General features: G+C 36.1%; 1 protein-coding gene across 2 annotated transcripts in view; it reads right to left on the bottom strand.

The window, feature by feature from the left end:
- Positions 1–25,341, bottom strand: part of LOC149560008 (protein LEAD-SENSITIVE 1-like) — a 29,428-nt gene extending 4,087 nt beyond the window's left edge. For both annotated transcript variants that reach the window (XR_016363647.1, XM_089824409.1), the window contains exon 1: positions 24,960–25,341. Coding sequence is in view for 1 of the 2 variants with exons in the window: in XM_089824409.1 (XP_089680535.1) it covers positions 24,960–25,053 (94 nt within the window). In the remaining variant the exon portion in view is untranslated. The remainder of the gene's footprint in view (positions 1–24,959) is intronic.
- Between the last annotated feature and the right edge of the window lie 2,505 nt (positions 25,342–27,846).

The raw sequence follows: 27,846 nt of genomic DNA, 5'->3' as shown, positions 1-27,846 counted from the left end.
CACACATATATATAAATTATATCTCATATATCATTATATATAGGTTTATCTGACTGAAGCTATCAAACATCAACAATTATTATTGTCTATAGGTTTACCCTCTGAAGTTCAAAATGAAAATGCCATCTGGCTACTATTCCTTAACAACAGCTTGCAGACTTCTAAGATTGAACATTCTCTACCACAAGTGCAATACTCTAAAGCTATTTTGAGTATTTTGAATGGATCAGAATATGTAGAACCCTTTCCACGATGTAGTATTTTTTCTAGGTTACCGATTCGGATGCGGATCCGGATGCGCAGGTGTGTGGTTTTTCTTAGGGGGGTAAGCGGATGCATACACATACAAAATTAAAACATTTGATAGCTTGTAAGTTCAGCAATACATATTAAAAAACATCTATGTTCACGAATCCAGTGCAAATCAGCAAATTGTTTTTACATCCCAGGTTATTTTTACGATTCCAGCGCAAATCAGCAAATTATTTTTTCACATGTCTATACTCTTCCCAGGTTATTTTTGCATGCATTCCACATACTTCAATTTTTATTACTAGCATATATCTCAAAGAAATGTAAGCTAGTGAACATATGATAAAATAATAACCTAGGATGAGCTCAAGCGGTAACAAGTGTCAGACCGTTTGGTGTCCCTGTTGCAGACTGGCCCCTGTTTGATGTATTTGGCAGTCCCTTTGACCCTATGTGGTCTTTTGTTGGACATAAATAGGTTTTCTTATCCAATCTATCTGATTCATACAATTGAATTTTTAATATAGATGCTTTTGAATGGTTGTTTGCTTTTGTCCAAAATTGGCAATTAGAATAAAGCTTTTGGATACTCTGCAAATACTCCAAAAGATCAAACCATTGGATAATAAACAATGAACTTCAATAGAAATGCAAAATTAACCATTATCCAAAGTATCAGAGTTAAGATGTTATTGTTATCCTAATGCAGCAGAAAACCCCATGAAACAGCCATCTAATTGCAAAAGCTCACAACAAATCAGGAAAAAAGGGCAGGCAAGGATGAGAATGAAAATACCCACAAAAATCTTGGATATATTGTTATAGGCTAATTGCCTGTTCAGATTTTAACCAGAATATATAGATTGCAATAAACTGAAATCACAATAACAGAGACCACAAATATTTTCCTGGGAAAACCCTCCTCCACTTGAGGATGAAAAACCCAGCCCCACAAAATATAGACCCTTTAATGTGTGCTCAGCACAATTAAAATATTCTCATGCTTATGATTGATAACTCTCATCAGACAATCAATAAGCCATTTTACAGTTTGATTGCTTTAGCTATGTAAATACACAGATATCATAAGCTATAAGTATCTTACAGATCCTTTTGACAACACAAATGCCTCTTTTACAATCATGATCATACATGATCATGAACAGAGCAATTATGAAACATGAGATACACATCCTACAGCAGATTTTTCTACTTAACAAGTGAATCACAAATATTACTTCCTAAATAATCATAATACCGAAGCAAAGATATTTCCCTTATTATCAATGATAGATGAATGCTTCAGAGTTCAAACACTTAAAAGAACCTTCAACTGCACACTCTGAGATCATGAAAAATCTGAGAATGCACATACATGATTGTCTCTATCTTCAATACTCCCTTTTGATTCTTTCTCATAGACATATGACAGTATCACTAAAACTTAGCACACAACCACAATGCCACCTCTTGATACACAGCCAAGCTAGCAGCTCACAATACCCTACCAAGCTACCAGCTCACGATACACAAAAGAAAAATATTACCCAGATGAAAATCAAAGCTGACGTATACAAAGGTAAAACTTCCTCACTGTTGACACAACAAAACAAGGACTCTCTTTTGTCTTTTCTTGCAATAATACTGAAACGGCATACAATACCAATAGACTCCATGAATACTCATAGACGGGAGTTAAGAAACCACTGAGGCAATTAGTAGGATGAACCAACACCTCCATGGTATAACCAATGCTCAAAGAATATTGATAACTGCCATCATTAGAATTTTGCATGCTCATGATGCCATGTCATCGCACATGGTGCCAGGAGAGATCCAAATCACAAACTGAAGAAATAGAATAATATCACACCATATGATAAATAAGGAGAACATAGAGCAGCGAAAATGCTCTAGCTCATGACCAAAAGAGACACCGAAGGAAGACTGCTTCTGCTGGAACCCAAAGATGGAAAGCCTCACATACAGTAAGGAACGGCTACAGGAACAGCAGCTTGAAGATATACCGTCAGCCATCATGACAGAGAATTCTCAGCAACAGGTATAAACATCTCTGTCACAGCCACTGACTTCTACATCGCCATCTTAGAGCAGGTTGGAGAAAATGCTTACAAGCTTGAATTAGTTCATGAAATGTACACTGATCAATTATAAAAATTTGCACCCAGGATAGAAGTTGGAGATTATCATAAGTGGATAGTGGAACTATTTAATCCTATTTGGAAGCAACCTACTATTTGTGGATGGAACAAACCAGAAATTGGTTTGGGAACCAAGAATGCATGCTCTGAACGGATCACCTATGTTGTATGAACAACAACAACAATTGGTAATAATCAATAGCCTCCATCAAAGCTTGTGTTAAGAATTTTAAAAACAAAATATCCCTAATCAGCATTTCTCACATTTTCTATCCTTTTCCCATGGCCCCCCTTAGATTCTTAGTGCACTGTAATACAAAAATATAAGACAATCTTGCATGTTCATTGTTTCATGTTCCTTATCTTGATCCCACACTCGCTTTGTTAATTGGCTATATCTCATAGTTGAATGCTAATTTAGATTTATTATCCCTAATCAGCATTTCTCACATTTTCTATCCTTTTCCCATGGCCCCCCTTAGATTCTTAGTGCACTGCAATACAAAAATATAAGACAATCTTGCATGTTCATTGTTTCATGTTCCTTATCTTGATCCCAAACTCACTTTATTAATTGGCTATATCTCATAGTTGAGTGCTAGTTTAGATTTATGGCTGCCTTCGTTCTTTACAACTGATTCCTGCATCTTAAGGTTTCTTGGTTTGTATGCAAGCCGCAAGCCCATTCCCACTTATCATTGGATTACTTTGATCAAATGGTCCAGAAGGTCTGAAGTCTAATTTTGTGCGCTTGGGCTTTTAGGCTTCCCCAGCCATCTATCAGGTTCTTTTAATGATTCTCAAGAGTCCATGGAAAAATGAAGTTTTATTGGCATAAGTCCAACCACTGGTCTGTTTTTTGCCGGTGGTGAACCACTTCTATGTGGCTGATTCCATAATGATTGAGGCTCATTTCTAGTGGCAATGAAGAGGTGGATCCACAGGTAAAACAACAGGCAAAGGTGAAATGGACATGATGAAAGCATTATTTTATTTCCCATAGAGCTTATATTAACTTTGTAGTTACTAATTGACAGTTAATAGTTCATAGAGATCTCTCTCTCTCTATGTGTGTGTGTATTCCCCTATTTTTTATGATAGCTGTCCCCTGCCATCCCCAAAAAATTGGCCCAGAACCATACCTGTACCAAAAACATGCCTGATCTCCTAAAATGTCTAAGTCCCCAAAACTCTCTGGACCATAGGAAATTTTTGCCCACCAAAGTGAAGTTGTCTTTAAGAGGATAGTGAATTGCAAGGTGAGACTAAAAAGTCCTTAAATAAAGACAAAATCCAAAATTCAATATGAAATTCCTTGTATAATGCAAACTCTCAAATTGATTCAGAAGGACACATCATTTTATTGCCTTCACCGAAACATGATGGGGCAAGTCTTTTTCAAAAAAATAATGTGATGTGATATCATCGGCTAAAGATATGGGGAGGGAAAGTTGGATCCCCACAACTCCATTGCATCACTCACATGTGAATGTGACAATCTTGCATGCAAGAATGTTTGAATGTGCTTCACCAAATTTGGTGAATGATAAAGCAGGCTTTTGGGTCCTTGTGAAAGCATTTGCAAACATTCCATACTACTAACTTGTTTATACTTTGATGATAGAGGATATGAATTTGGCAAACAAGTACCAAATGACAGGATTGATTGCACAATAGAAATTATTCCCTGTTGTCCTCACCTTGGTCTTCAATTTCAAGAAACAATTTTGTGGGCATTACGTGTCATTTGCAATGAGCAGTTGTGTATCGTTTTCTGAAGAACAAGCAGATGCCAGAGATTGTTTAATTGTGAGAGCTGTCAAAAATGCCACATGGAGTATTGCCCATGAAACTAACATGTTCTAATTCCTCTGGTTGCAGGGGAGAGACCTTTTGCATGGCAGATAACAGATAAGAATTGCAATGCCATGTTCAATATGCAAAGTGGCCAGTGCAGGCGAAATGTAAGATGCATCATTGTTGAAGAGGTTTTGTCACGGATGCCAAGAAGGATTATTTTCACACATCATGTGCTAGCTATGTTCTTGTAAAACTCTTTAGATTTGCTATAGTCTTTCTCTGCCCTAGAATTTATTGTTGGGAAAGTGATTAGGCAGTGTGTCATCTTTGATGAATCTTTTCTCTTAGCAGCTCAAAACAATGGTTTTTGGAAGGGAGATGCTCATGTGAGAGGTTTGTTTCCTCTGGTTTCTCCGTCCAATGGTCATGCATACATTTTTTGTACATGATAACATTAAACTTTCCCTAGAGACTCAGAATTTGTGTTTCATTAGAAATGCCTTGCATAGGCACCAGGGAGCTTTGGGGGCAGCATTGGTGCAACAAATTTGTTCCAAAGTGAGTGCTCTTTTTATTCTGATTCAATGTGATCACTTGCTCGATGACCCACTTCCTGTTCCAGTTTTAGATGACATGGCTATGCAAGAGGATGTTTATGGCTATGCAAGAGGATGTTTATGATAACGGGAGTGCTAGTAACCAACCAATTCATGCCGAGCCAAGGGTAGAAGTGCAACTACACCTTGAGGATAGAATAGAAGAATAAAATGTTCACCTCCCATCCTATTTTGCTTCTTCTAACACTTTTTGCATTGATTTTACTTATGGTCAGCTTTAATGAATAGCTAATTTTATTGCAGCTTTTCATGTGTGTTTAGTTATGGGAAGTACTTTGATAACAGATTGAGTTATTGCCAATCTAGAGTTTTCATTTTGTTAGAAGGTTTTTGAGCCTGTTTGTTTGTTGTTGGTTCTGGTTAAACTTGAGAGTGTAGGCTGAAGATTGTATAGTTTGGTGGAAGGATTTTTGAAAAACTAGTTGATAAGAGCCTTTCTTCACATAATTAGTAAACTATTATATATTAATAATATATCAGGATTTATGCCATTTGCCCCAAAAAAAATGATTAAATTGTAAGTTTGAGAATAAAATTCCTTGTGAAACTTCAAGTTTTGGAAATAAAAATCCTTAAAAGATTTAGGAACCTATAAAATGAAAAGTGAAATTTTTATAGAACGAGGAATTCTAAAATGACAAGTCGATAAAACATTAAGGAAGAAAGGAATTACAAGGAAAGAAACACAAATCCTTGAATGACTTTGGGAATACCAAGTCAAACAATATCAAAAAGAACTTTCCAAGTTCCAACAACACATAGAGTGCAGAAGATACCGGAGGCTCAAGATATGCTCCAATATAAAAAAATAACCAACTTGGCTAAAAACGAAGGCAACTAGTCAACTTCAAGCAAAAATGTGGGGGTCCACAAGAGCATGATAGATGATGAGCAAGTGAGTAACTACATCGACAAGCACACTACACCAACCTCTAACAAGTCACCTGCAAAGCACCACAAACTACAACACCAATACACAAGAAGCCTTTTGTAACCATGTGAGCCTATGCTCACACTATCCTTTGGGCACTGAGCTATATAAATAGGAAAATTGTAATTGATGAATATGGGACTAAAGTCTTTGCAAAAATGGTACTCTTCTAATCATGGGCCCACCTTGAGCATTGCAAAAACCCTAATCTTAACATACTTTAGAAAAATAACAAATATTTACTCCAGATCATAACTAGCAATCGCACCTTAGTGTGCAATGGGTACACCAAATAGATATGGAAGATCCACTAAATATTCGTCCTTTTGTTATGATCCCCCTCATCCTCTCTATATATAATTTTCTCTCCATCAATCTATCTTCTATCTCTCCCTATTTCATTCTCTCTTCTTTATATTAATATCTTCCATACCCCCCCGGTTCTCTCTCTCTCTCTCAAGAGTTTGAGAAAAGTTGTACACAATTTATTATGGGTTATATTTGACCCTGTTCCATTTTATGAACCTTTAAATATGTCAAGGGAGTTTTAATATGCTTGTTATGTATTAAATTTGACTATGTTTCGCAATTACAAATTTTAAGCATGCATGTGAAGTGAATTATCATATGTTAATTATGGCCTACGTTTGATTACGATCAATTCTTCCTATATATCTCTAGATCTCCCTTTCATCTATATCTCTACATCTCCATATTTATTCCCCCATTTCTTTCGCTATTTATATCTATGAGTATGGAATCGATAATTTTAAATGAGCCTCCACTAACAAATAGTGCTTAAAACTATGGTATTTGTAATGTTAAGAGAATAATGCTTGAATATGATCATTTTGTACTCAATATATGCTTCAAGATGAAGACTCGCACATACTATCACAATCATTGCGAACAAATATACTTGTCACAAAATTATACGAAAAATATGTTGCATTGAATGAAATAGACATATGCTTTCATATACAAATGTTTGCATTTTCCCTATCTATCTTAGTCATGTATTATGTCATACATTCATACTATGCTTTGATTTTGTACTAAAAAAATTTAATAACTAAATTTTTTTGATACATTCTTGAAAATGCAAACTTATACTTATCACCATCTTTGTTGTAAGAAGATATACACTAGGCGAAATGTATATTACATTGAATGAAGTAGACACATGATTACATATATAAAAGTCACATTTATCTATATATCTTAGTTGTATACTTCATCATGTATTTATACAATGCTTACATTTTATGGTTGAGTAGTACTTTTAATACACATTTCCTTGATCTTGAAAAGAAAGATATTACTTTCCACAACACAAAGTTTGTTGATTCATCCCATTTAATGAGGCACAGGTGGGAAGTTGTGGAATTTGACTTTACACCTAACAATTGTATTTTCCTAATAGATTCTAAAGCCTTTTTATCCAATCCATTTTGAGAGTAACCTGTGACCAATACAATCCATAAAAACACATTTCTTTCAGGCACCGTGACCAAATTTTCCTATGTCATTTTTACTCTCAAATTTGAATTTATATCTAGCAAGAGAGTTACAACTAAAATATGTGACAACATTCCTCTCTCTCCTTTATGCTTTGACAAATACCACTATTTTGAAGCTCCCATTTTTGTATGGGCAAGGGATGCCAATATGGGTTATAGAATCTGCCCTTATGCCTTCCAACTACATTTTCTTGACTTCTTTCATCAACAACAAAATCATTCCATTTAATGAGATGACATATGTTTGAGGCATTTTTTCAAACAGTTCATGTGCCTTCTCCATTCTTCCACATGTTGTATACATGCCTACCAAAGCAGTTGCAACAACATTTTACAAAACTCATCTATTCTTTATGCTTTGATGGATGTCCATTCCCTAATTGAAATCTCCCATTTTAGCATACACAAGAAGGGTTGTGGAAAAGGTTGTAGCATTTGGGTTTACACTTGCTTGCTTGGATATTTCTTAAGATTTTTCATCAAATCCATTTTGTGTATATCCTACAATAATTGTAGTCCAAAATAGGAAACTTCTTTCGAGCATCATGTCAAATGGACACAAGCAATTCCAGTGAAGAATACAAAGAAAACCAAGAAGGCAACACAACAGTTGCATTAGAGGGGTCCAAATTGGATGATAGTAAAAATAATGAACAATTATTGAATGAGGTGAGAATCATGTCATAGGTGAATAGCAAGAACCCAGTAAAGCTTCAAGGATCTCATTTCAATGGTAACCAACATTCTAACTTAATTCCTTCCTAGAGTGTTTAGCCTAACAAACAAGGCATTATTTTGAAGGGGAGAGCTTACTTTCTAGGGAATGATAACTATTTCAAGGAGTGTATGCCTTCAAGCTATTTGGCATTTAATTTCTCATAGGACTAATAACTCTATTGATTCCATTTTGTGTAAATCTAATCTGTAAACAAAAAGTACAACCATGTGATTCATCTTAGTCGTACACATGTGTTGCTCATCGACAATATTTCCTTTTTTCTTCCCAGTTGAGAGTTTTGTTCTCCATTACAACAGCGTTGACATGACATTTCCCTAATCTTTCAATATTTTTGAGGATAATAACTTCTTTGCAATTGGTTGTTACATCTAAGGGAAAAGTAGAATGTTTTGGGCACAAGAGATCTTGTAACTCTGTGTAAGCAGATGCATTGCCAAACCATGGGACTATAAAGACAATGGTTTTTGCAAGGGAATCATACTACGAAAACAACTCTGCAATGAGATGCAATCATAATTATGAAATCCTTCCCAACGCACTGTTGTTGTTCAAATAGTGGTCTTTTTGTTAGGGTCGTTGCATCAGAACACATTGTAGAGCACCTCTTGCCCCAGTTCACTCATGAATTGTTAAAGCATGAAATCATTGTCAAACTCAAAAACTTGAGGATCTAAGAAGTTCCCCATTCTTGACCCTAAAAAGACCATCACGAGATTGTTGGTTTTCCAGTATTGAAATGACACAGGAGTCATAACCTCATAAACCATGGATTTCACCAAGGGCATGTTCTCCAAAGCTCGCATGGTAATTTGACTACTGCTAGTTGTTCAAATAGATGCACAAACTTCATCCACCAAGTTCTTGTATAGTCGTGTGCCCAATTGCCTGCATGCCTAATTATGAACTGGTTGTATTCAGTAGTGCATATGACAAACTTTGCACGGTCAGGTTCAACATCGTTGATGTTGGAGTCGAAGAAAGCCAACTCTGAAGACGCCAAGATCACCTGCATGCGAGAACCTGTCAAAGAGAAGCCATAAAAGGGGAGAGCATGGAGCAAGGGCAAAAACCCTAAACGGACATGAGAGCCATAAATGCAAACACGATAAGAATGTATTTACAATTTGCAATATGTTATACAATGAGAGAGAGCCCGCTTATAAAGAGCTCATGGAAGCTTGTAGAACAAGCTGGAAGGTGCTAGGAGATAAGTGTGACAACTAGAAGGGAACAAACTCCCGTGTTGTCAACAACTAACCACTACATGCATTAAATACTAAAGTATTAAATAAATGCATGACCTAAGTAAGCTTAAGAAATAGAATAAATAATTAAATATTAATTATTTACTCTAACACCCCCCCTTAAGTGCAACTTAGGGAAATGCCTTAAGCTCACAAAACAAAGATGAATGCATAATGGGTCCCGGCAACGAGGCCATTTTAGGTACCCAAGTACAATACAAGAAAAATGCAACCTCTATAAGCGGGGAAAGAGAGAAAACCACGTGGGAAAAATCCTCCCCCAAAAAGAGGTAAGAACCCAGTGAAGAGCTGAAGAAGTCTCCAACTAGGGAAATTGTCCCCTAAAACAGGAAATGATCATGTAGAAGCAGCATCACTGAAGCATGAAGAGCCGCAAATCTATCAAACTGCTGATCAAAAGAACCTCCATGGAAGAAGAAGGCACGAACCGAGCATGTCTATATGGTAGATGATCCATCTCACCGAAATGCATAGGTAGCCAGCCACTGCAATCGCCTTGTATATAGGATCAACCACTGAATACATAGTTCACACTATCAAACCATCGAACCACAGATGCATTAGAACAACACCATAACCCCCCCTTAATGCAGACGGGGTGTGATGATAGGCAACTGAGAAGGTGAGCCAAATCTCCTGCAAACGAACCAAGAACGAGGAGAGAGGAAAAGAGGTACAGACACCGATAAAGACACGGTCTAACTGACTCTGCATGGGGCTAATGTCGTGGAAGGGACACTCACTTGAAAAAGGGAGAATGCCTAGAACAACAAACAAATAATCCCCCCCCATGGTGCTTTATGAAATAGTGCAAGTACAACTGACTCAAAACAACGTTCATGACTCCCAGAATGCAAAAGTGATAGTTTATCTCAGTGTGAAATAGAAAAGTGCTTCAAAATGATAGCTACAATGATCAAAACTGAAAAAGAGCTGAACCAAAAGAAAGTACAGCCGAAAAGAAAGCAAACCATGCCAGGAAAACGATCCTCGGGCCTAAAATAGTCAAAATATCCACCATATAGCTAAAATGCCAAAACTATGATAGAAAGAGCAGAGGCCAAAAACTAAGGAAAATGACTTCATTTCTGAAAAGATGAGAAAACCAGCTTTCCAAAAATATAAAGTTTTCCAAAAACGGGCATGGGATGCAAAAGATATGCATGCCGGAGTCAAAAATAGAACTTTGGACTTTAATAGAAAAAATGGGCAATAAAAATGCATAAAAACCAAAAAATACCTACATCAAAGTCTTCGTCTCGGAACCAGCTTTCTGGCGCTTCTTTCAGATCGAAAAAATACCTCTGTATGCAAAAGTTATGGCCAAAAAACCACAAGTAGGTCCAAAACAAAATAGGAGAGGTGCATCCAAGGTCTTGGATGATGCAAGGATGATGTCATGCTGATTTCAGCAGACCCAGAGATTAAAATTGACGGTTTGGTAACCGTCGCAGCAAACAAAGTGCCACGTGGCACGCCACATGGTAGGTCCATGTGGCAAAACCGCGTGGCAGGGGTGACGTGGCGGGTTGCCATGTGGCGCCCAGGTCACGTGTCACCCCCGCAGTGGCTGCAGATGCTGACGCGGCGTGCACAACTGTCGGGCGGAGGTGGCCGAGCGGAGGTGGCCGCAGGGCGGCAGAGTCAGGTTGGGCCGCTGGTGGAGGTGGCCGCAGAGCGGCGCCAGAGGATGAGCCGCCGGTGGACGGGAGGCGGGCGGGTCGCGATGGAGCCCGGGCGGGCGGGCAGGCGGTGTGCGCGATGGCGCGGCGGCGTTGTTTAATATTTATTATTTTTTTTATTTTTTACGATTATCACACGTCCGTACGACCATACGGTAAAGCCTTGGAATAAAAAATTTTGCCTCCCGGAGCTCTGTCTCCAAAAATGAAAAATTTTATTTGAATCCTGACTGTAAACGGCCTTCCGGATCCAATGGTGATGTCCGTTTGGTCCCAAAGTGCTCCAAAAAAAATTTGATCCCCCGATTTGAAGAAAAATTGCACAAACAAAATAGGGTTTGTGACTCCAAATCACGGCTTCAAAATTCTTCAACGAAGCTGCAGCAGGAAGGCTCTGATACCATGTTGGAGTCGAAGAAAGCCAACTCTGAAGACGCCAAGATCACCTGTATGCAAGAACCTGTCAAAGAGAAGCCATAGAAGGGGAGAGCATGGAGCAAGGGCAAAAACCCTAAACGGACATGAGAGTCATAAATGCAAACACGATAAGAATGTATTTACAATTTGCAATATGTTATACAATGAGAGAGAGCCCGCTTATAAAGAGCTCATGGAAGCTTGTAGAACAAGCTGGAAGGTGCTAGGAGATAAGTGTGACAACTAGAAGGGAACAAACTCTCGTGTTGTCAACAACTAATCACTACATGCATTAAATACTAAAGTATTAAATAAATACATGACCTAAGTAAGCTTAAGAAATAGAATAAATAATTAAATATTAATTATTTACTCTAACAGTTGAATTATACCATATAGAGTTCTTTTGCAGACATACCAGGGAGTTCAGTTGTAGCTTCATCGAAAGCAATTGCCCACAATACTCCAGTATGGTCTTCGATCTTGACTTGAAGTACATATCTATAATCACATCCTGAAAACGTGGTGAGACACTTTGGGCAGTATCACTTGCAGTCACTATTTTGTTCTACCATTTTCTTACACTGCTTTCCTACTATGACAAGGGGACAAGCTAGATAACAAAATTTCTTCCTTACAACAAAAACAAGGGTCGCTTTGAGAATGCATTGGAGAGGTTTTGAGGAATTTGGACACTTATCTTCAATCATGGTAATAGTTTTCCGTGCTAAAATTAGAAGTGGATCTAGTAGGGTGGGCGTTGGTGTAAGACAATTATGCTCATGTTTGGCAAACCAAGACTATAGTTGGTGTAGAACAAGAATTAGTATGCAAAGAACATTAACAAATAAAGTAAACATTCACAAACCAAAAAACTAAATTCACATATATGCTTAGACAAAGAAAGCAAACAAGAAGTGCAAACCTCACAAGAGAAAACACTCCATGCTTTCTTGATTCTGTAGATGTGTCCTTTTTCTGTGGATGTATGCTCAAGATGCTCAAAAGTTGCTTCAATGGAGATGGGTAATGGCAAATTGGTAGCTTTGTGAGCTCTCAATTTGGCATTATAAGGGTAATATTGATGGCTTTGGTTCTCAAAATAGCATGGTAACTTTAGCTCAAAGATTGTTGATGAAATAACTTGGGATGGGATTCAATTTATAGGCTAAGGGGTAGAGAGATGGAGGGCTTAGATGCAAGGATGGATGAAGGCTTAAGGAGGGCTAAGATGCACTCAAAGGGGAGCACATGGATTGTGCTTGTTTAGCACCAATGGGAAGGTGACACTTGTCACAAGGAGGATGAGTGTGAGAGGGTAGGGTAAAGGGTTGGTTAAAGGCATGATGAGTGGGGTTGAGTATGTAAGAGGGATGTAAGAGGAATGAGTGTGGAAGAGGGAAGAGTGTGGAAGATGGGTGTAAGAGTCATGAGTGGGCTTGTAAGAGTCTTTTATGTTTTGTAAGAGCACTCATGACTTAGTGGTTGGGTTTTTTGAGGGGAGACTTTGGTTTGGATTAGGAAAGTCTTAAACTTGTTTAAGGAATGTGACAACATTAGGGGGTGGATTAGGCTTGGGTTTAGGATTAGATTAGGGATGTTAGAGATGTGCAAGTGGATGGCATTAATGAAGGTGGGTGAGTTAGTGGCTAAGCTTGGTTAGTATGGGTGGATGGGGTAGATTAGGCTAAATGGAGGTTTAGAGATAGGTTAGGGGTTTTTGAATTTGAGGATTTCATTTATCAAATAGATTTATTTAATAAATGGGGATTTTTGGAATTAGATAGGAGAAAAGGATTTAATTGATAAATAATAGATTATTTGATTTATCAATTAGGACTATAGATGATTAATTAAATTAATCAACTAGGGGATGACAAAGGATTAATTAAATAGAAATTTAATTAATAATGCCTTTTTAGATAACTAAATAGGATTACTAAAATAGTGTAATCAAATTTAGGTGTCTACAGTTGGTTGGCTTCTTCAATATCAGGGTTTATAATTAACTATGAAGTGGCAAGTGTGCTTACAACCCTACCATTGTATTCTGCCACACGACCATTTTTACAACAAGCACAGTTGACTTTTGTCGATGATACATTTCTTGTAGTTGTGCACCTTTCATTGTTGCCTATCCCCACAAAGTTATATTGATAGTGGATGTAGAAACATCAATCATCTTGAGATCAAGTGTAGAATTAATATTTGAATTCAAAATCTGTGTGATAGGTGTAAAAGTGTATCGAAGTGTTGGAATTAAGAGGTCATCTTCACATAGAGAAAGTTGTGAATCTTCATTTAAAGTGATTTCAAAATCACTATTCAACTTATTGTAGAACTTGTTTGCAGATTTGATGGTACCACCACACAATGTGTAGGCACTCCCAACTTGGACTTTTTCAAAGTGGAGGTTTGCAACATCATTGAAGCAATTTATCCGAACTTCAATCTTTTTAGTATCAATAATGTCAAAATTGAACATATGAACATTCCAATTCTTTGAGTTGAATTGGTATTTATCCTTCTTCACAATCACACGACCTTTAATAGTCCACATTGTTTGATATGGGTTCAAACTTTTAAATTGAGTGATTATTAAAGTCGACATTTTTTCCATAGAGATGCATCAAATCCAAACATCAATTTAGTAGGAGTCATATGTATTGATGTGCCACTGTGTTCAACATTTGACCCTGTGCTCAATGGACTAACAAAAGACTGTTTTACATTTTTCTCTGGCTCTTTGAATAAGAAGTTAAGAACACCAATGATATCACGTTCTGTGCATAGAACCTCTAGGTTGGAGATTACAATCCACCTATACAGGTAGGTAAAGTAATAATATTAGTAAGGTCACATAATTGCATAATAAAACAAGAAGGGTTTCATTAAATATAATCATAGTAGAAGTTGACTTACCTCGACTCACAAATGGTGGGAATTGAATAGTGGGTGACGTGTATTATAGAACCTTTTTGGATCTTATCTTAAGTTATAAGATCATTAAACTTCCTTGACAAGGTTTCTTTTTGTAAGTGAAGGCCATCGGAGAGCTCTAACTTGTATCTATTTGTTGCTTGAGTTCCTTGTCAAAACGGTGCAGTGCCAAAGACTTGGAGATGTGGTTGCACATGTAAGTTGTCATTGTTGATAAGTCTAATTGCATCTTCTATAAGATTTTGAGACATAACTTGAAGAGATTGTATTTTCCCATTAAGATGAGATAGGGATTATCATTATCTTGTTTAGAATTACAAACATAGAAGTCAAAGAAAAGAATGTAAATTTAGAGGAATATGTGTTTGTCAATATCCTAATAGCCCAAATTACATTAGTAGGGGTGCACCTAAGCAATATACTATGGTACCACTTTGCACGGGAACATAGTGGTTATAGTAGAACAAGAGTAGTTGTAGGTCACTTTGACATGTTTGAAAGAATGTCTATGGTGAAGTGTAGGAGGGAAAGTAATTAGTAACTATAGTGGCCTCCCACTATGAATATAAGCCAAAGAAAATGGAAGGTAACATCAATTTAACTTCATGCTAAAATGATGCATACTTGGAGACTCTTATTTATATATACTTCCTTGTATTAAGTGTGTTGTCATGTATGTGTTGAATACAATGGCGAATAATGTCCTTTCACATTTTCATATACGCTATGAAGTCAAAGTAATATAAGATCCATTCATGTTGTCTACTAAGTAGGAAACTATAATAATGTTAATTGTATTGCGTATCGTAGATTGAAAGCAAAAAATGTACATGTGCAAAAGGAATAGAGGTAAGAAGGCATACCAAGAATATGCAATCCAAAATTAATGTCTTCAACTACAAGTTTTGTGATGCAAAGTGTATTCCTAGACGAGGAGTAATGTTTGCCATAAATAGTTAGTGCGGCTGAAAAAGACATAACTAGTTTTAAAAAATGGTAGACATCTTGTTAAACAAGAAAGGAATAAGAAATTTTGGTAGGGCTTTTAAGAGCATTTGTCAGTAGAAAAATGGTCCTTCAAATTCAATCAAGGTGGGGACAAGTGTTGCAAGGATAACAAGAACTGTGGTAGATCTAGAAAGCTCTCTGAAACATGAAACAACTGTAAAGAATCTTCTCCTCCATTAATTAGTATGCTTCCTCGTTGCAACTGCTACTTTATTTTCTTCCATCACAACTTCTCTTTAGATTGGACTATTATAAATGGTCGTCATTTCATTTCATTTTGCATCAATTTTATTATGTTTTATAAGGCGACCTTAATGATGTGTAATATGCTATTAATATCTTAGCAAATAAAAAATTGAATATATGATGCTTTCCCCAGAAGTGAACTAATCTAGATGCAAAATAATTAAATTTTATAACAATAATAGCGGCCCTCTCCTCATCCATCATCGATGATCAGCATACCATATAACGAATATTGTCTTACATATACACAAAACAAATAATAATAAAATGTAAATGCTTATACAGATGAAGCGATCTAAGTTTTTTTAATACAATGCCACTTTGCATGCTCCACAATTGTTGGAGGATTGGGGATCTAAGTGGAGCCCATATCCTAATGTCATAGGCGCTTCAAGACAGTTATGCAGTAAAACCGAGGAGTGTAGAGAAACCAGTCATAACAGATCCAAGGCCCGTCAAATCTGTGCAGATCAGAGGCACATGAGCTAGGTCAACTATTTGGGTGGTTCTTGAGTAGCTGGGCCAAGAGAGGGCTAGCCGGCAGCTTAGCTCACTTTGAAAGATGGCCTTTATTAAAGGATGGTTGTAATAGAGAAGAGAGGAGAGTGCATGATCATTAACGTATTGCATTCTAGTGGAGAAACTAGGGACATTGGATCCTGAGATATTACTTATTGTAAATTCTAATGTGAGTATTCCACAACTATGTTGTCTAAATCGTAGATTAAACATGTTTTTTCTTTTTTGCTGTATACATAACAATTATCCATGTACTATGCAGTCTGTGAAAAAGCCTTCCTGAAATACCAAAGACATGGAATGGTTGATAAAATTGCTAGTGATGGTGGAGAAGGTGGGACCTTTGAAGGGTTCAAGAAGAGGCTGGAAATGGACTTTGAATTCATGGCAGACGTGGAGGCATGGAGGGGGAAAACATTAGGGCTCCAAGGTTTGTGTGTGGCAGAGTTGAGGGCAATTTTGAGGGAATGATAGATTCAGAAAATGAATTATTTTATAACCGATAATACTGGGTCTAAGTCTACAGATAAAATAATATATAAAATGAGGAACTCATAGTCCATGAAAGGTACTCGTAAGGCACTTATTTGGAGGAGGCATGTGATGAATTATTCGTGATGATAGTGAAGGCAAACATCTTAGTGAGATCAAGTGGGTGAGCAGGCAAGGGAGACCAAACAGAGACCTAGACCATGCGTGTCGGAATCAAATTTGTATGCAGAGTGCCCAACCAAGAATGGGGCATTACCTTCACATGCCTATAACCTGTAATATCAATATAATTCTCTAGATCGAGGAAAAGATCTGTGATGAACTCTATGGGATTGGGTAGGATGTGTGATTTGAACAAAACAGAAGCCAAGTGAAACACTTTTGAATTCAATTGTGAATAACTACAATGCCTTTGAGGTTGCTACTATGCAGCAGGACAGTGACGCATTCTTTTCACACAGATGACAAAATATTGTTTTTTGAATATAGAAAAATGCTTTCAAAAACATAAAACGAAAAAACGAAAAACATGAACTTGAAGTTGCCAGAAGTAGCTGTGATAAGTTGAGATTGTCTGCCAGAAGTAGCTGCAATAGGTCAAGGTTGATTGTGGATACTGCAGAAATGGTGGATGCCGAAAAAATGAACAAAAACTTATCACTATTTAAAGACCCAATATGCAGCCCAAAAAATTAAGCGCAAACCTGTCAAATCATGGATCAGTGGGCTATTCAGAACAAATCCTTTTACATAGTTGCATGCCAAATCTTGTCAAAAATCCAAGAAAATCTTCAAATTCAACATTTAACATTAATGATGATGGATTCAGGTAAAACTAAATTTTCTTTAAATCATTCCAATCTAAAAACTCCTGTAAACAAGCTGATTTCATTGAAGAGTTAATGCTAATATCCATCAAACAGTAGATTGGAGAGTAAATGGAAGATTTAATGTGTATGCCTCTGATGGTAGAGTTAATGTTGATATCTATCAAATCATAGATTTGTTAATGTGTATGCCTCTTCAAGATTTAACATTAACAATGATGGATTTAGGCAAAACTAAATGTGTTTCAAATCATTCCAAACTAACAACTCCAGTGAACAAGCTGATTTCATAGAAGAGTTAATGCCGATATCCATCAAACTGTAGATTGGACAGTAAATGGAAGAGTTAATGCAAATACCTCTGATAGTAGAGTTAATGTTGATATCTATCAAACCATAGATTTGAGACTAAATGGAAGAGTTAATGTATATGCCTCTTCAAGATTTAACATTAACGATGATGGATTCAGGTAAAAGTAAATGTGCTTCAAATCATTCCAATCTAACAACTCCAGTGAACAAGCTGATTTCATAGAAAAGTTAATGCTGATATCTATCAAACCGTAGAATGCAGAGTAAATGGAAGAGTTAATGCGTATGCCTCTGATAGTAGAGTTAATGTTGATATCCATGAAATCATAGATTTGAGACTAAATGGAAGAGTTAACGCGTATGCCTCTGATAGCTATTACGATCAGTCTAAAATATGATCAGAAAATTGTTTTATAATAATTGTTTTGGGTCGGTAAATGCTATTCTGATAGTTGTTTTAAAGTAAAGTCCACCAAGATAACTGAGAGGGAGGGGTGAATCAGTTATCCATTTGGAACAACTCTCAATGTATTTATTAATTATGAAACATGTAAACAGTAGAAAGATAACCATGCTCAATAACACCAGATATGTTAAGTAGGGAAACCCAAAGGAAAACCCCAGTGGGGGTGGTACCCACAAAATGATGTACTAATATAAAAGTTCCTAGTGAAAGGATAGACCCTGTTAGGAGTCAATAAAATACAATCAGTACATATGAGTCCTTGTTAGGAGACTTCAAATCCATGTTAAGAGATTCCAACCTTGTTAGGGGATTCCAACCTTGTTAGAAGTTGATAGGAGCACAACTAAACCCACTATCCAAATAGCCTTAATACTATTCTTTCTAAATAATACAATATGGAATAACAACTGTCCAACCAGCAACTTATCTTGCCAAATCAGTTCCTTTTAAGCTCACTGTGCGTCAAACACACCAAACTCTGCTCTAATCTTCAATAGTTCGCATATCAAGCTCTCACAATGCATATTACAAAGATATGACCGCATACCACACTTTGCATCCAAGAAAAGCATCTTCCTTTATACCAAGTCCTAAAACAATATATTAAGTTAGCCTCCAGGCTTTCTCAATTTAATAATAAGATATTGCAATACACGTTACATTACAATTTTACTTTATCCAAGATTATAGGAAAATTGTCGACTCACAGTCTTCATAGCTTTTCACTCCATGATCTTCTGATTATACCCTTTGAACGAAGGAATCTCTAACATATCTTCAACCTCTGTCTCAGTTTGCTCAAGCCAATTCCATTTCTGTGAGGAGACAAAATCAAAACAACGGTACCTGCTTTGTAGAAATGTTGTCTAAAAGTTGCCTTCACTAAAATCCTCATAACTATGTCCAATCTTCATATTTCCATATGCACTCTTAGCTGTAGCATCTAGACATATTGTAGAACATAACCTCAAGTGTGCATAAGCTGATCTTCAATCCTCGAACCACAAAAAATGCTTCTACCTCTGTAACTCTGTTAATCTTCACAAAATAACTAGTATGTTGACATCAATGACAAACACAGTCATGAATGCAACACATAAAATCTAAATCATATCTCCGACAATGCTAATATACTCCCCCATAGGAATACCATCAGCATTCATGCTAACAGGCTCGACAGGAAATGGTTACCGTTGATAGAAAACAGGTAGGAGACTTGTGTATGCATAAGTGATCTTCCATGAAGATGGTAGAGATAAGGAGTCCACATAAGCATGAAGGAGAGTGACTCAGAGTTCAAAGATGAACGGGACAAAAGATTAAACTGCAGAAATAAAAATAGATTCGAATAGCTGGTCTGCAAAGTTAGTGAAATACCAGAAATTTATAATTTCATTTGAAGCTATCAATATAACACCCTTGCTTGATAAATACACTCCACAATGAAAATATATATTTTCTAAGATCCTCCAAATTTCCAAACCACATTTTGTATTGTAGTATCTTTGTTTTTAATTTGAAACCACTTATACTAGGCACAAAACAAATTTGTGGTTAACGCTATGGTTTTAGCCAGAAGGGTGACAATGCCAAATTTTGTTGTCGGTAATAGCATATTTGCACTAGTGGTGTAGCTTTAGACTACAAACCAGTCATTGCTGATGAATGTGCTATACACCTCTACTATAACAGTTGGTAGTTGTGAGAGAGTTTCTGCTACAAGTACTACATTACCTTGTAGCTACAATGCAAGCATAAGCCTATGCAATACTATGCAACAAGATTTTTTTATTACTTCTTCAACAATACAATTTGCATGAATAAGGGGAAAAATATTTTCTTACAGTTGAGGAATAATGCTCTGATTTTGATGATTTGATACTCAAACTATAAATTCCTGGGACTTCTGTTTGCATAAAAGAAAGTTGGATTCAACCTAAAATGCTCCAAAGGATTATGTATTTTCCAGATTTGGCATGCATCTCTCAAGCTCAAACTATTTTAGATTTGGCCTCTAGTGTCCAAAATGAACATGTCAAAAAGAAAAAATGACATTGTAAAACACTATGACCTCAACTGCGAGCTCAAATTTGCTCAAAAATATGTTCAAAGAAACCTGTAAAAGAAAGCCACAAGTTAAAAACCCAAACTTGGTATTTTGTTAATGCTCAAAAGCATCATTTGATGGGAGAGAAGATCTTATTCACATTCTTTTTTCAAAGAGTTGACCTCTTATCCTAAAAATGAATCAGATTTATGACATATAGCTTTTATATCATATTAGAGTTTGTATGAACAACATAAGTTAATCACAAAACAAACAAATAAAAAGAATAAAAAAGAATTACATTCGGTACTGTAGAGATGAGTTATAAAAAGTAACACACAATATTTGGGCATCTTGGATACATAAATCAAGGAGATGACATGTTCAAGAGGTGTAAGAGTAGTTATAGTTAAGAAATGAGTTAACCCAGTATAACTAAATAGAGATGGCACATAACTAGAAACAATCAGAAATTGATGAAGTAGCTGTGACATTTGCGAACCTAAAGTCAAGGATTACACATCATTATCAGCTACCTAAGTGAGAAAAATTAGATATTCCTATTATCCTAAGAAAATTACTAAACATATTTAGTATCACACTAAGATAAAACATATCCAAGATGAAAAATTGAAAAGTAGTGACAAATCTTATTGAAGGTGGTGACCCTTTCCCTTGTAAGGTATAAAGAGGGGATCATTCCAAGCAAACATCAATACATCATCACTCATTAATGTATCACACAATTAAGCAATCTATGAATCAAACAATCAATTAATTAGCAAAGATCAATTCAACAAGGTGAAATAACAAACAATCAAATTATCATCAATCAATTCACACCTTTGAATCAGAAACCAATCAATTCATCATTAAAACATCAATAATTTATTGGCAGCCTATCCACCCACATTCATTTGTTCAATCGTCAAAAGGAGAAGACATAATAAGAGAAGAAGAGATTATAAACTCAGACTAGCAATCTGGGTATGAACATTGTGTTGCACGTATAGCACTAAAATATATTTTTTCATTGCATTATATAAATGCAGTCCTGAAGTATGATATCATGTGGTTGTTCATATACTGATGCGTAGAAAGACATGTAAGCTGTGTAATTCTAATTAGCTGATAGGCTATTTTATGTGGGAATGACCTCCCACCGGATTCCTCATGTCCCACACCAGAAAACACGCCTTACCAGGAAAAGGAAAATTTGATGCTAGAAAAATATGTAAGGGATGATAAATGATAAAAGCCAAACAACATTTATAACACATCAGATTGCGTTTAAAGTGGTTTTAACACAGTCACACTCCAATTGCATTTAAAGCAGTGTTAATGCAGGCAACACAATGCAAATAAAATATGATAATATGCAAGGCATTCAGAAAAATAAGGGCATTCCAATGTGTAATATGCTCCACCCTTTATTGTGCGAATGGTAAGAAGTTAGGCAAAAAAACTTGGCGAAAGTGTTTCGTGTCCTACATGTTTTTCATCAGATCTCCCATGTATTTGAACCGACAATGAAAATCCAATCTCCTTCAGCATTCAAGTGACAAATCAAATATAAAACTGCAGGATTTTGACATCTTTGGATATATCTAATTACCCTTGGATCAGGTCTTTGTGCTTGGCATTTTAGTTGGTACATGAGTTTATGAATCTTATATGACAATTTTGGTGGCTCACTTTGGGTGGATTCTATGTATGTCTGAAGGTGCTTTTATAAATAGAGGGGCTATTTGTAACAATACATTTAAAGAATAAATTGTAAAATTTATTTTGATAGAATTATGAAATATTTTGTAAATAAATATGTTTGTTTGAAAAATATTTCAAATTAGTTTTTTACTCTGTATTATGTGAATGTGGAGATTGAAGTTTTAGGTATTATAATAATTTTATGTATATGTATCTAATATTAGTCATTAAGAGGTGTGAATTCTAAATAATTATGTACTATGATTACAAAAAAAGTTGTACAATGTTCTAATATGTAATTTAAAAATTATAAAACTTAAAATAAATTAGATACATAGTAAATGCTGAATTTTTTACTAACTAAAATAACTACATGTTAATCTCCCATAAAAATAGTACAAAATGTAAACCTTCCCTTTTCAATTTTTTGTTGATTACATGTTAAAAAATAATATTTAACTTTTAAATATGACTTATTTGAATTTTGTTACACACTTTTTAAATATTATTTCCAGTAGAAAATGTCATACTCATATAATATAATAAAATTCTTTTCCTATTCTTACATGTTAAGAAATAATATTTAACTTCTAAATATAACTTATTTGAATTTTGTCACATACTTTTTAAATATTATTTCCAGTAGTAAATGTCATACTCATATAATATAATAATATTCTTTTCCTATGCTTTAATAGAATCCATATATAATTATAGATATAAATATTGCCATCAAAATAACTAATATATTTTGTAAAACTAAACTCTCAATAAATATTCATCTTCAATACCAAATACGAGAAGAATGAGACCAAGGAGAAGGGTAAGACAAAGTGGAAGAAGAAGAAAAAGGAGGAGGAGGCGAAGCAAAAGAATAAGAAGGAAGAGGAGGAGACAGAGGAGGAGGAGAATAAGAAGAAGAAGTGAAAGAGGACGAAGAAGAGGAGGATGAAGAAGGGGATGAAGAAGAAGATGAAGAGAAGAAAGAGAAGGGGAAGGAGAAGGAGAAGATCGAGAGGGAGCAGAAAGCTGAGACAAAGTGTAAGAACAAGAAAAAGTCATAGGAGAAGGAGGTGGTGGAGGAGTAGGAGGAGGAAGAAGAAGAACAACAAAAAGAGGAGGAAGAAGAAAAATATGAAGATGATGAAGAGGAGGAGGAAGAAAAAGAAGATGAAGCTAAAGATGATTAAGAAAAATTAGTATGAATAGTTGAATTCCACAATAATGTCACCACAAATAGTTAAGAGATAATAGATAGTGTAAAGCTGAAAAAAACTTTTTTTTGAAACTATTGCAAATTTATGAAATTAAAATGATATAAGTTGTGCAAATATACCATATAACATGTAGGTTGTTGGAAACTCTTTTTCAAATGATACAACATACATTGCTATTAGTATAATTATTGCACCTCCTTTTGGTACAAGTGCTAGTTTATATATATTACATTACCAATTCAAGAATATTTTATCATAAGATTTGTTATGTGAAATACTATATGTACTTTCTGATTGCCGTGATTAGCCTTGGTAAGGAAAATGAAGGGATTAAAAACTGGGGGAAACAGTGATAAGGTCACCTTCTAAGCATGCTACCTCATGGTATATTACTAAGAAGTCTTATGGGGCCAAAGGGGAACAAAGGGACTGCCTTTGGGCTTAGGAAGGAGGGAAGGACAACCCGTCATGAATGTTACTCACAACCTCCATCATGCTAAAGAAATGCATGAAGATGCTCAATCATTGGAGGCAAGATAGGAGTAACAAGACTGAGGGAAACAGTGATAGTGTACTGCATGAGATACACCACCTCATATGGATGGTACAGGCCAAATAAGGCCATGTGGGATAATATATGCTCTAGGGCCTAGGGTAGAGAGTCATTAGGACACCTCATCAAGTCATCCTACTTCATCGGTTCTATATGATTGCAACGTCTCAACGTCTCAAATCTGATTCAAGCATTTTTTTTTTTTTTGTTTGATCTGCATTTCTTGTATATGTTTATTTCTAACTCAAGAACATCTAATTGTGAATAATGTTTATAAATGATTTCTAACTTTCTTGCAGGATCTCAATCAAAGCGAAAAGGTATCTTTAAAGCTTATCTGTGTTAAATAAAAAATTGCAATGAAGGGAAAATTTTGGTTGTTCAAAAGTTGGGGAGATTACATACTAATGCCTTATTTGCATTTGATTTTTTTTATAAGCCAAACCATCTCGATCATGGACATGCTTAATAAAATTCTGCGTTAAAGGAAGCATTATTTATCAGCATTCGGTAATGCTTGTAATAGACTATTTGCCAAGGCATATTCCTGCTAATAGCTGAAAATGGTATGGTGGTGTAGGTGATTATAGCAAACGCTTTATTTATGCTCTCCAGGTATTATCTGAGGAACCAATCCTATCGCATATCTGATATATTTAATCATCTGTTTCGAAGCTGGATAAAATAGAATTAGGTTCGAAGCTTTAGTGATGTGCAATCACAACATCACATTAAATTAGAGTTTTAAGGTTTCTTTCATTTTGATGAAGCTGAGGCAAAGATTTCTGGAAAATACTGCATGAATTCGTTTCCTCTGACGTTTCAAGACATGCTACTGGACTCATCAAACATCTAAAAATTCAAGCAAAGTATACAGATCTGTGCCGATAAATCCACCATGTAGACACTTCAAAACTCCCACAAAAATAGAGGGTAAACGTGCCCTAAAAAATATATAGCGTATTTCATCCTGACATATATGTAAAATTATTCAATATGGAATTGGAGCTTGCCGAGCAGCCCACTGAAAGAAAGGGTTGGGAACACAAATAATCTAATATAGCATTTACATGAGAAATATATATACAGTGGTTGAAAATTTGAAAATCGCTTTCCGTGCCTTATATTCCATCTGGAATTAAGAAGACCATTCAAGCAACAAAGGCTACAGTGGAGAATTATTTGAAAGGAAAAGAATGAATGAATGCAAAAATAACGGAGTTAAAAGAAGAGTGGGTACCGTGATGAGCATAAACATAAGTGCACCACCATGAATAGATATGATCTCCCGGCTTCAAATCTTCTCTGCTGATTTTGTTTGAGAATAATCCCATGATTTACTTTGATGTATCTTAATTTTCAATGGAGATTGATATGTTGCCGATGAATGGAGTGGATTCTAATTCATCTGGTTACATGGTCTATCGCAAAATATGGAATATTGCTCGCCGATGGACAAAGTACGATTTCGGTGACTTGTGCGGCTTACTAAGCAAGTTTTGTTTCGGTTCCTCAGTTTATTGCTGCATAGCTTCCGGGCCCGGAAGCGAATGCCCATTGGCTTTATCGGTCTATTGCCATGCCCCCAGCCTCTTCATATCATACCTACTTAGGCTGGGGTCCCATGGGCACCCGCTTGCTTAAAAATAGAGCGAGTGCCACTGAGTTTTTTTAGGAACATTTAGAGGGGAGCGGTCTCATGGCATGACATTTAAATTTGTTTTAAAAAATTAGTTTTTAAATTGAAGAAAATATTAAAAATATAAATTGTGGTTTTTAGAATTTTTGGTAGGATGATTTCAATTTGGAGGGAAAATGAACGGTAGGTTCTTGCCAAGTGGCAGAATTCTTCTTTAAACAGTAGGGGCTATTTCCAGCCTCGCCGCCCCCCCCCCCCCCGCCCCCACTTTTTTGCATCCGCTCAACTAAAAAATAGGGGCTCCTAGTTAATAGGAAAAGATTCGAAATTAAGCTTTAGCCCTCCGAAAATATTATCATGGGACCTCCAGCTCCTTAAATATAGAGCCCAAGCCCCCCCCATGGGACCCCAAGGTTACTATGTACTAATCCATTTGGTTAGTGGAAGATCATCGGAATTGGCTTTTGCATAATGTCGATTTGAAATTTTTTGCATTGAAAATCAAATTTTAGTTATGCTTTTTGAGGAGTGTAAAAACAATAGATTGGACTACTTTAGGTTTTCACACTTCCTACTAGCAACTAGGAATTGAAAATTAAAACCTAGTTATACTTTTTGAGGAGTGTAAAAAAATAGATTGGACTATTTTTTGGAGTTTGCCTCCAACTTCAAGCTTACACATAAAAGTGTGTCTTCCCACTCGTCTTCCCAATGAAACAAACGGTTCAAGTAAAATCTCAAAATAGAATGAAGATTTGCAAAACCTTGATTTGGCTAAATCGACCACGAACCAAACGGACCATATTATTATTTAAATTATTTATTTGCACTATTAACTAGCGCTTGTGCCAAGAACATAGGTGTAAGGATATATCTGATAGTTGCATACGGTCAAACATATCTGAAAGTGATGTGTTCTAATAAGTCAAGGTTTACATCTTATTAGAACACATTACTTGAGAGAAGAAAGACTTATCTATGTAAACAAAAATTGTAGAACATCTTTGAAAGTAGCCTATTCCACCAAATTATTTTTTAATTATGGAACATTGTATTCTTTTGAAACCAAAAATGTCAATGACAAGCAAAGTTTGAATCTTATTGTTCAATGTTAATTATTGTTAGTTGGACAACTGTTATTTCTGACTCGGAAATAGCAGCACTATTTATGGGTAGCTTGGACAGCTGTTCGTCCTTATCTATGAATAGCAGTTGTATTTATGGATGGTTTGGACAGCTGTTTGTCCACTTGCCAAAAATTAGTAAATGGTTATTATTTACTAATTTTAGAGATTCCCTTTTGGACACCTTGCAACCAATTCTATTATTGGCTGTTGAGTTGTCTTAATCTTAGCCGTTGGTTTGATTTAATCTCGGTCGTTGGTTTACCAACGAGAGTAGTATAAAAAGGGGTCTAGGGGGCATTTGGAGAGCAAGGCGATGAAGCTTTGGTGAAGCTGTTTGCAGTGTTAGCAAGAGCACAGAAGGCAGGAAGCTTTTGGAGAAGCAGTTTGCAGTGTTAGCAAACAGTCTTGCAGTGTTAGCAAGGGAGAAGCTTTCGTGAAGCAGTTTGCAGTGTTAGCAAGGGCACAAGAGAGAAGCTTTTGTGAAGCAGTTTGCAGTGTTAGCAAACAGTCTTGCAGTGTTAGCAAGGGCGCAGTGTTAGCGCAGGGATAGCAGTGAGAAATATCAGCGGGAGAAATTAGGAGGTTGTCGGAGTTCTGCCAGTGTGAGGCAAAGAATTTTGTATCTCTTGATTTGCTGAAGTTTAATATAATTTCTCATCTGTAGAACTGGTTTTCCCTTAGGGGTTTTTCCAGGGACAATTTGTCCGAAAATATTGTGTTGATTCTGTTGCGCATTTCTTTTCGTATTTTAAGTGAAGTTGCAGTTGTGTTATTTTTCAATATTAGCTGAGAATTTATTTTCAGCAGTTTAATAATCATTTGTGATAGGAGATTAATAATCAGTGACTGCAATAGTTTGATTTTTCACATGGTATCAGAGCATTGTTAAGGGTAGAAGAGTTTTGCCCTAGGAAAGAAATTTTGATCTCTTTAGATTTATTATTGCTTTAAACCCTTGAGATGGCTTCAGCTGGTTTGAGAGATCAGGATAGATTGGATGGTGCCTCAAATTTTGGTGTCTGGAAGGCCAGAATTTCTTTATTGTTGGAAGAGAATGGTATCAAGGATTATGCTACCAGTGGTGTACCTGTACCAACAGATGCAACACAGCTTGCAACATATAGGAAGGACGATGCCAAAGGGAGGAGGATTATCCTTGATGGTGTCCAAGGATCATATTGTTCCACATATCTCGGAGCTAGATACAGCAAAGAAGATGTGGGACGCTATTCTAAATCTGTACCAGAATGCTACCACTAACAGGAAGTTGATTCTCAGAGAGAAGCTAAAGAATACTCGAATGAATCAGGGAGAAGATGTCACAAGTTACCTCACCAGGCTCAGACTTGTCAAAGATGAGT

The sequence above is a fragment of the Cupressus sempervirens genome, chromosome 4 (genome assembly GCF_028749045.1).
Source record: "Cupressus sempervirens isolate cs-2001-9-10 chromosome 4, ASM2874904v1, whole genome shotgun sequence".
Lineage (NCBI taxonomy): Eukaryota > Viridiplantae > Streptophyta > Pinopsida > Cupressales > Cupressaceae > Cupressus > Cupressus sempervirens.
Note: the sequence above shows the minus strand (reverse complement) of the source record. Positions and strands in the feature narration are given on the sequence as shown.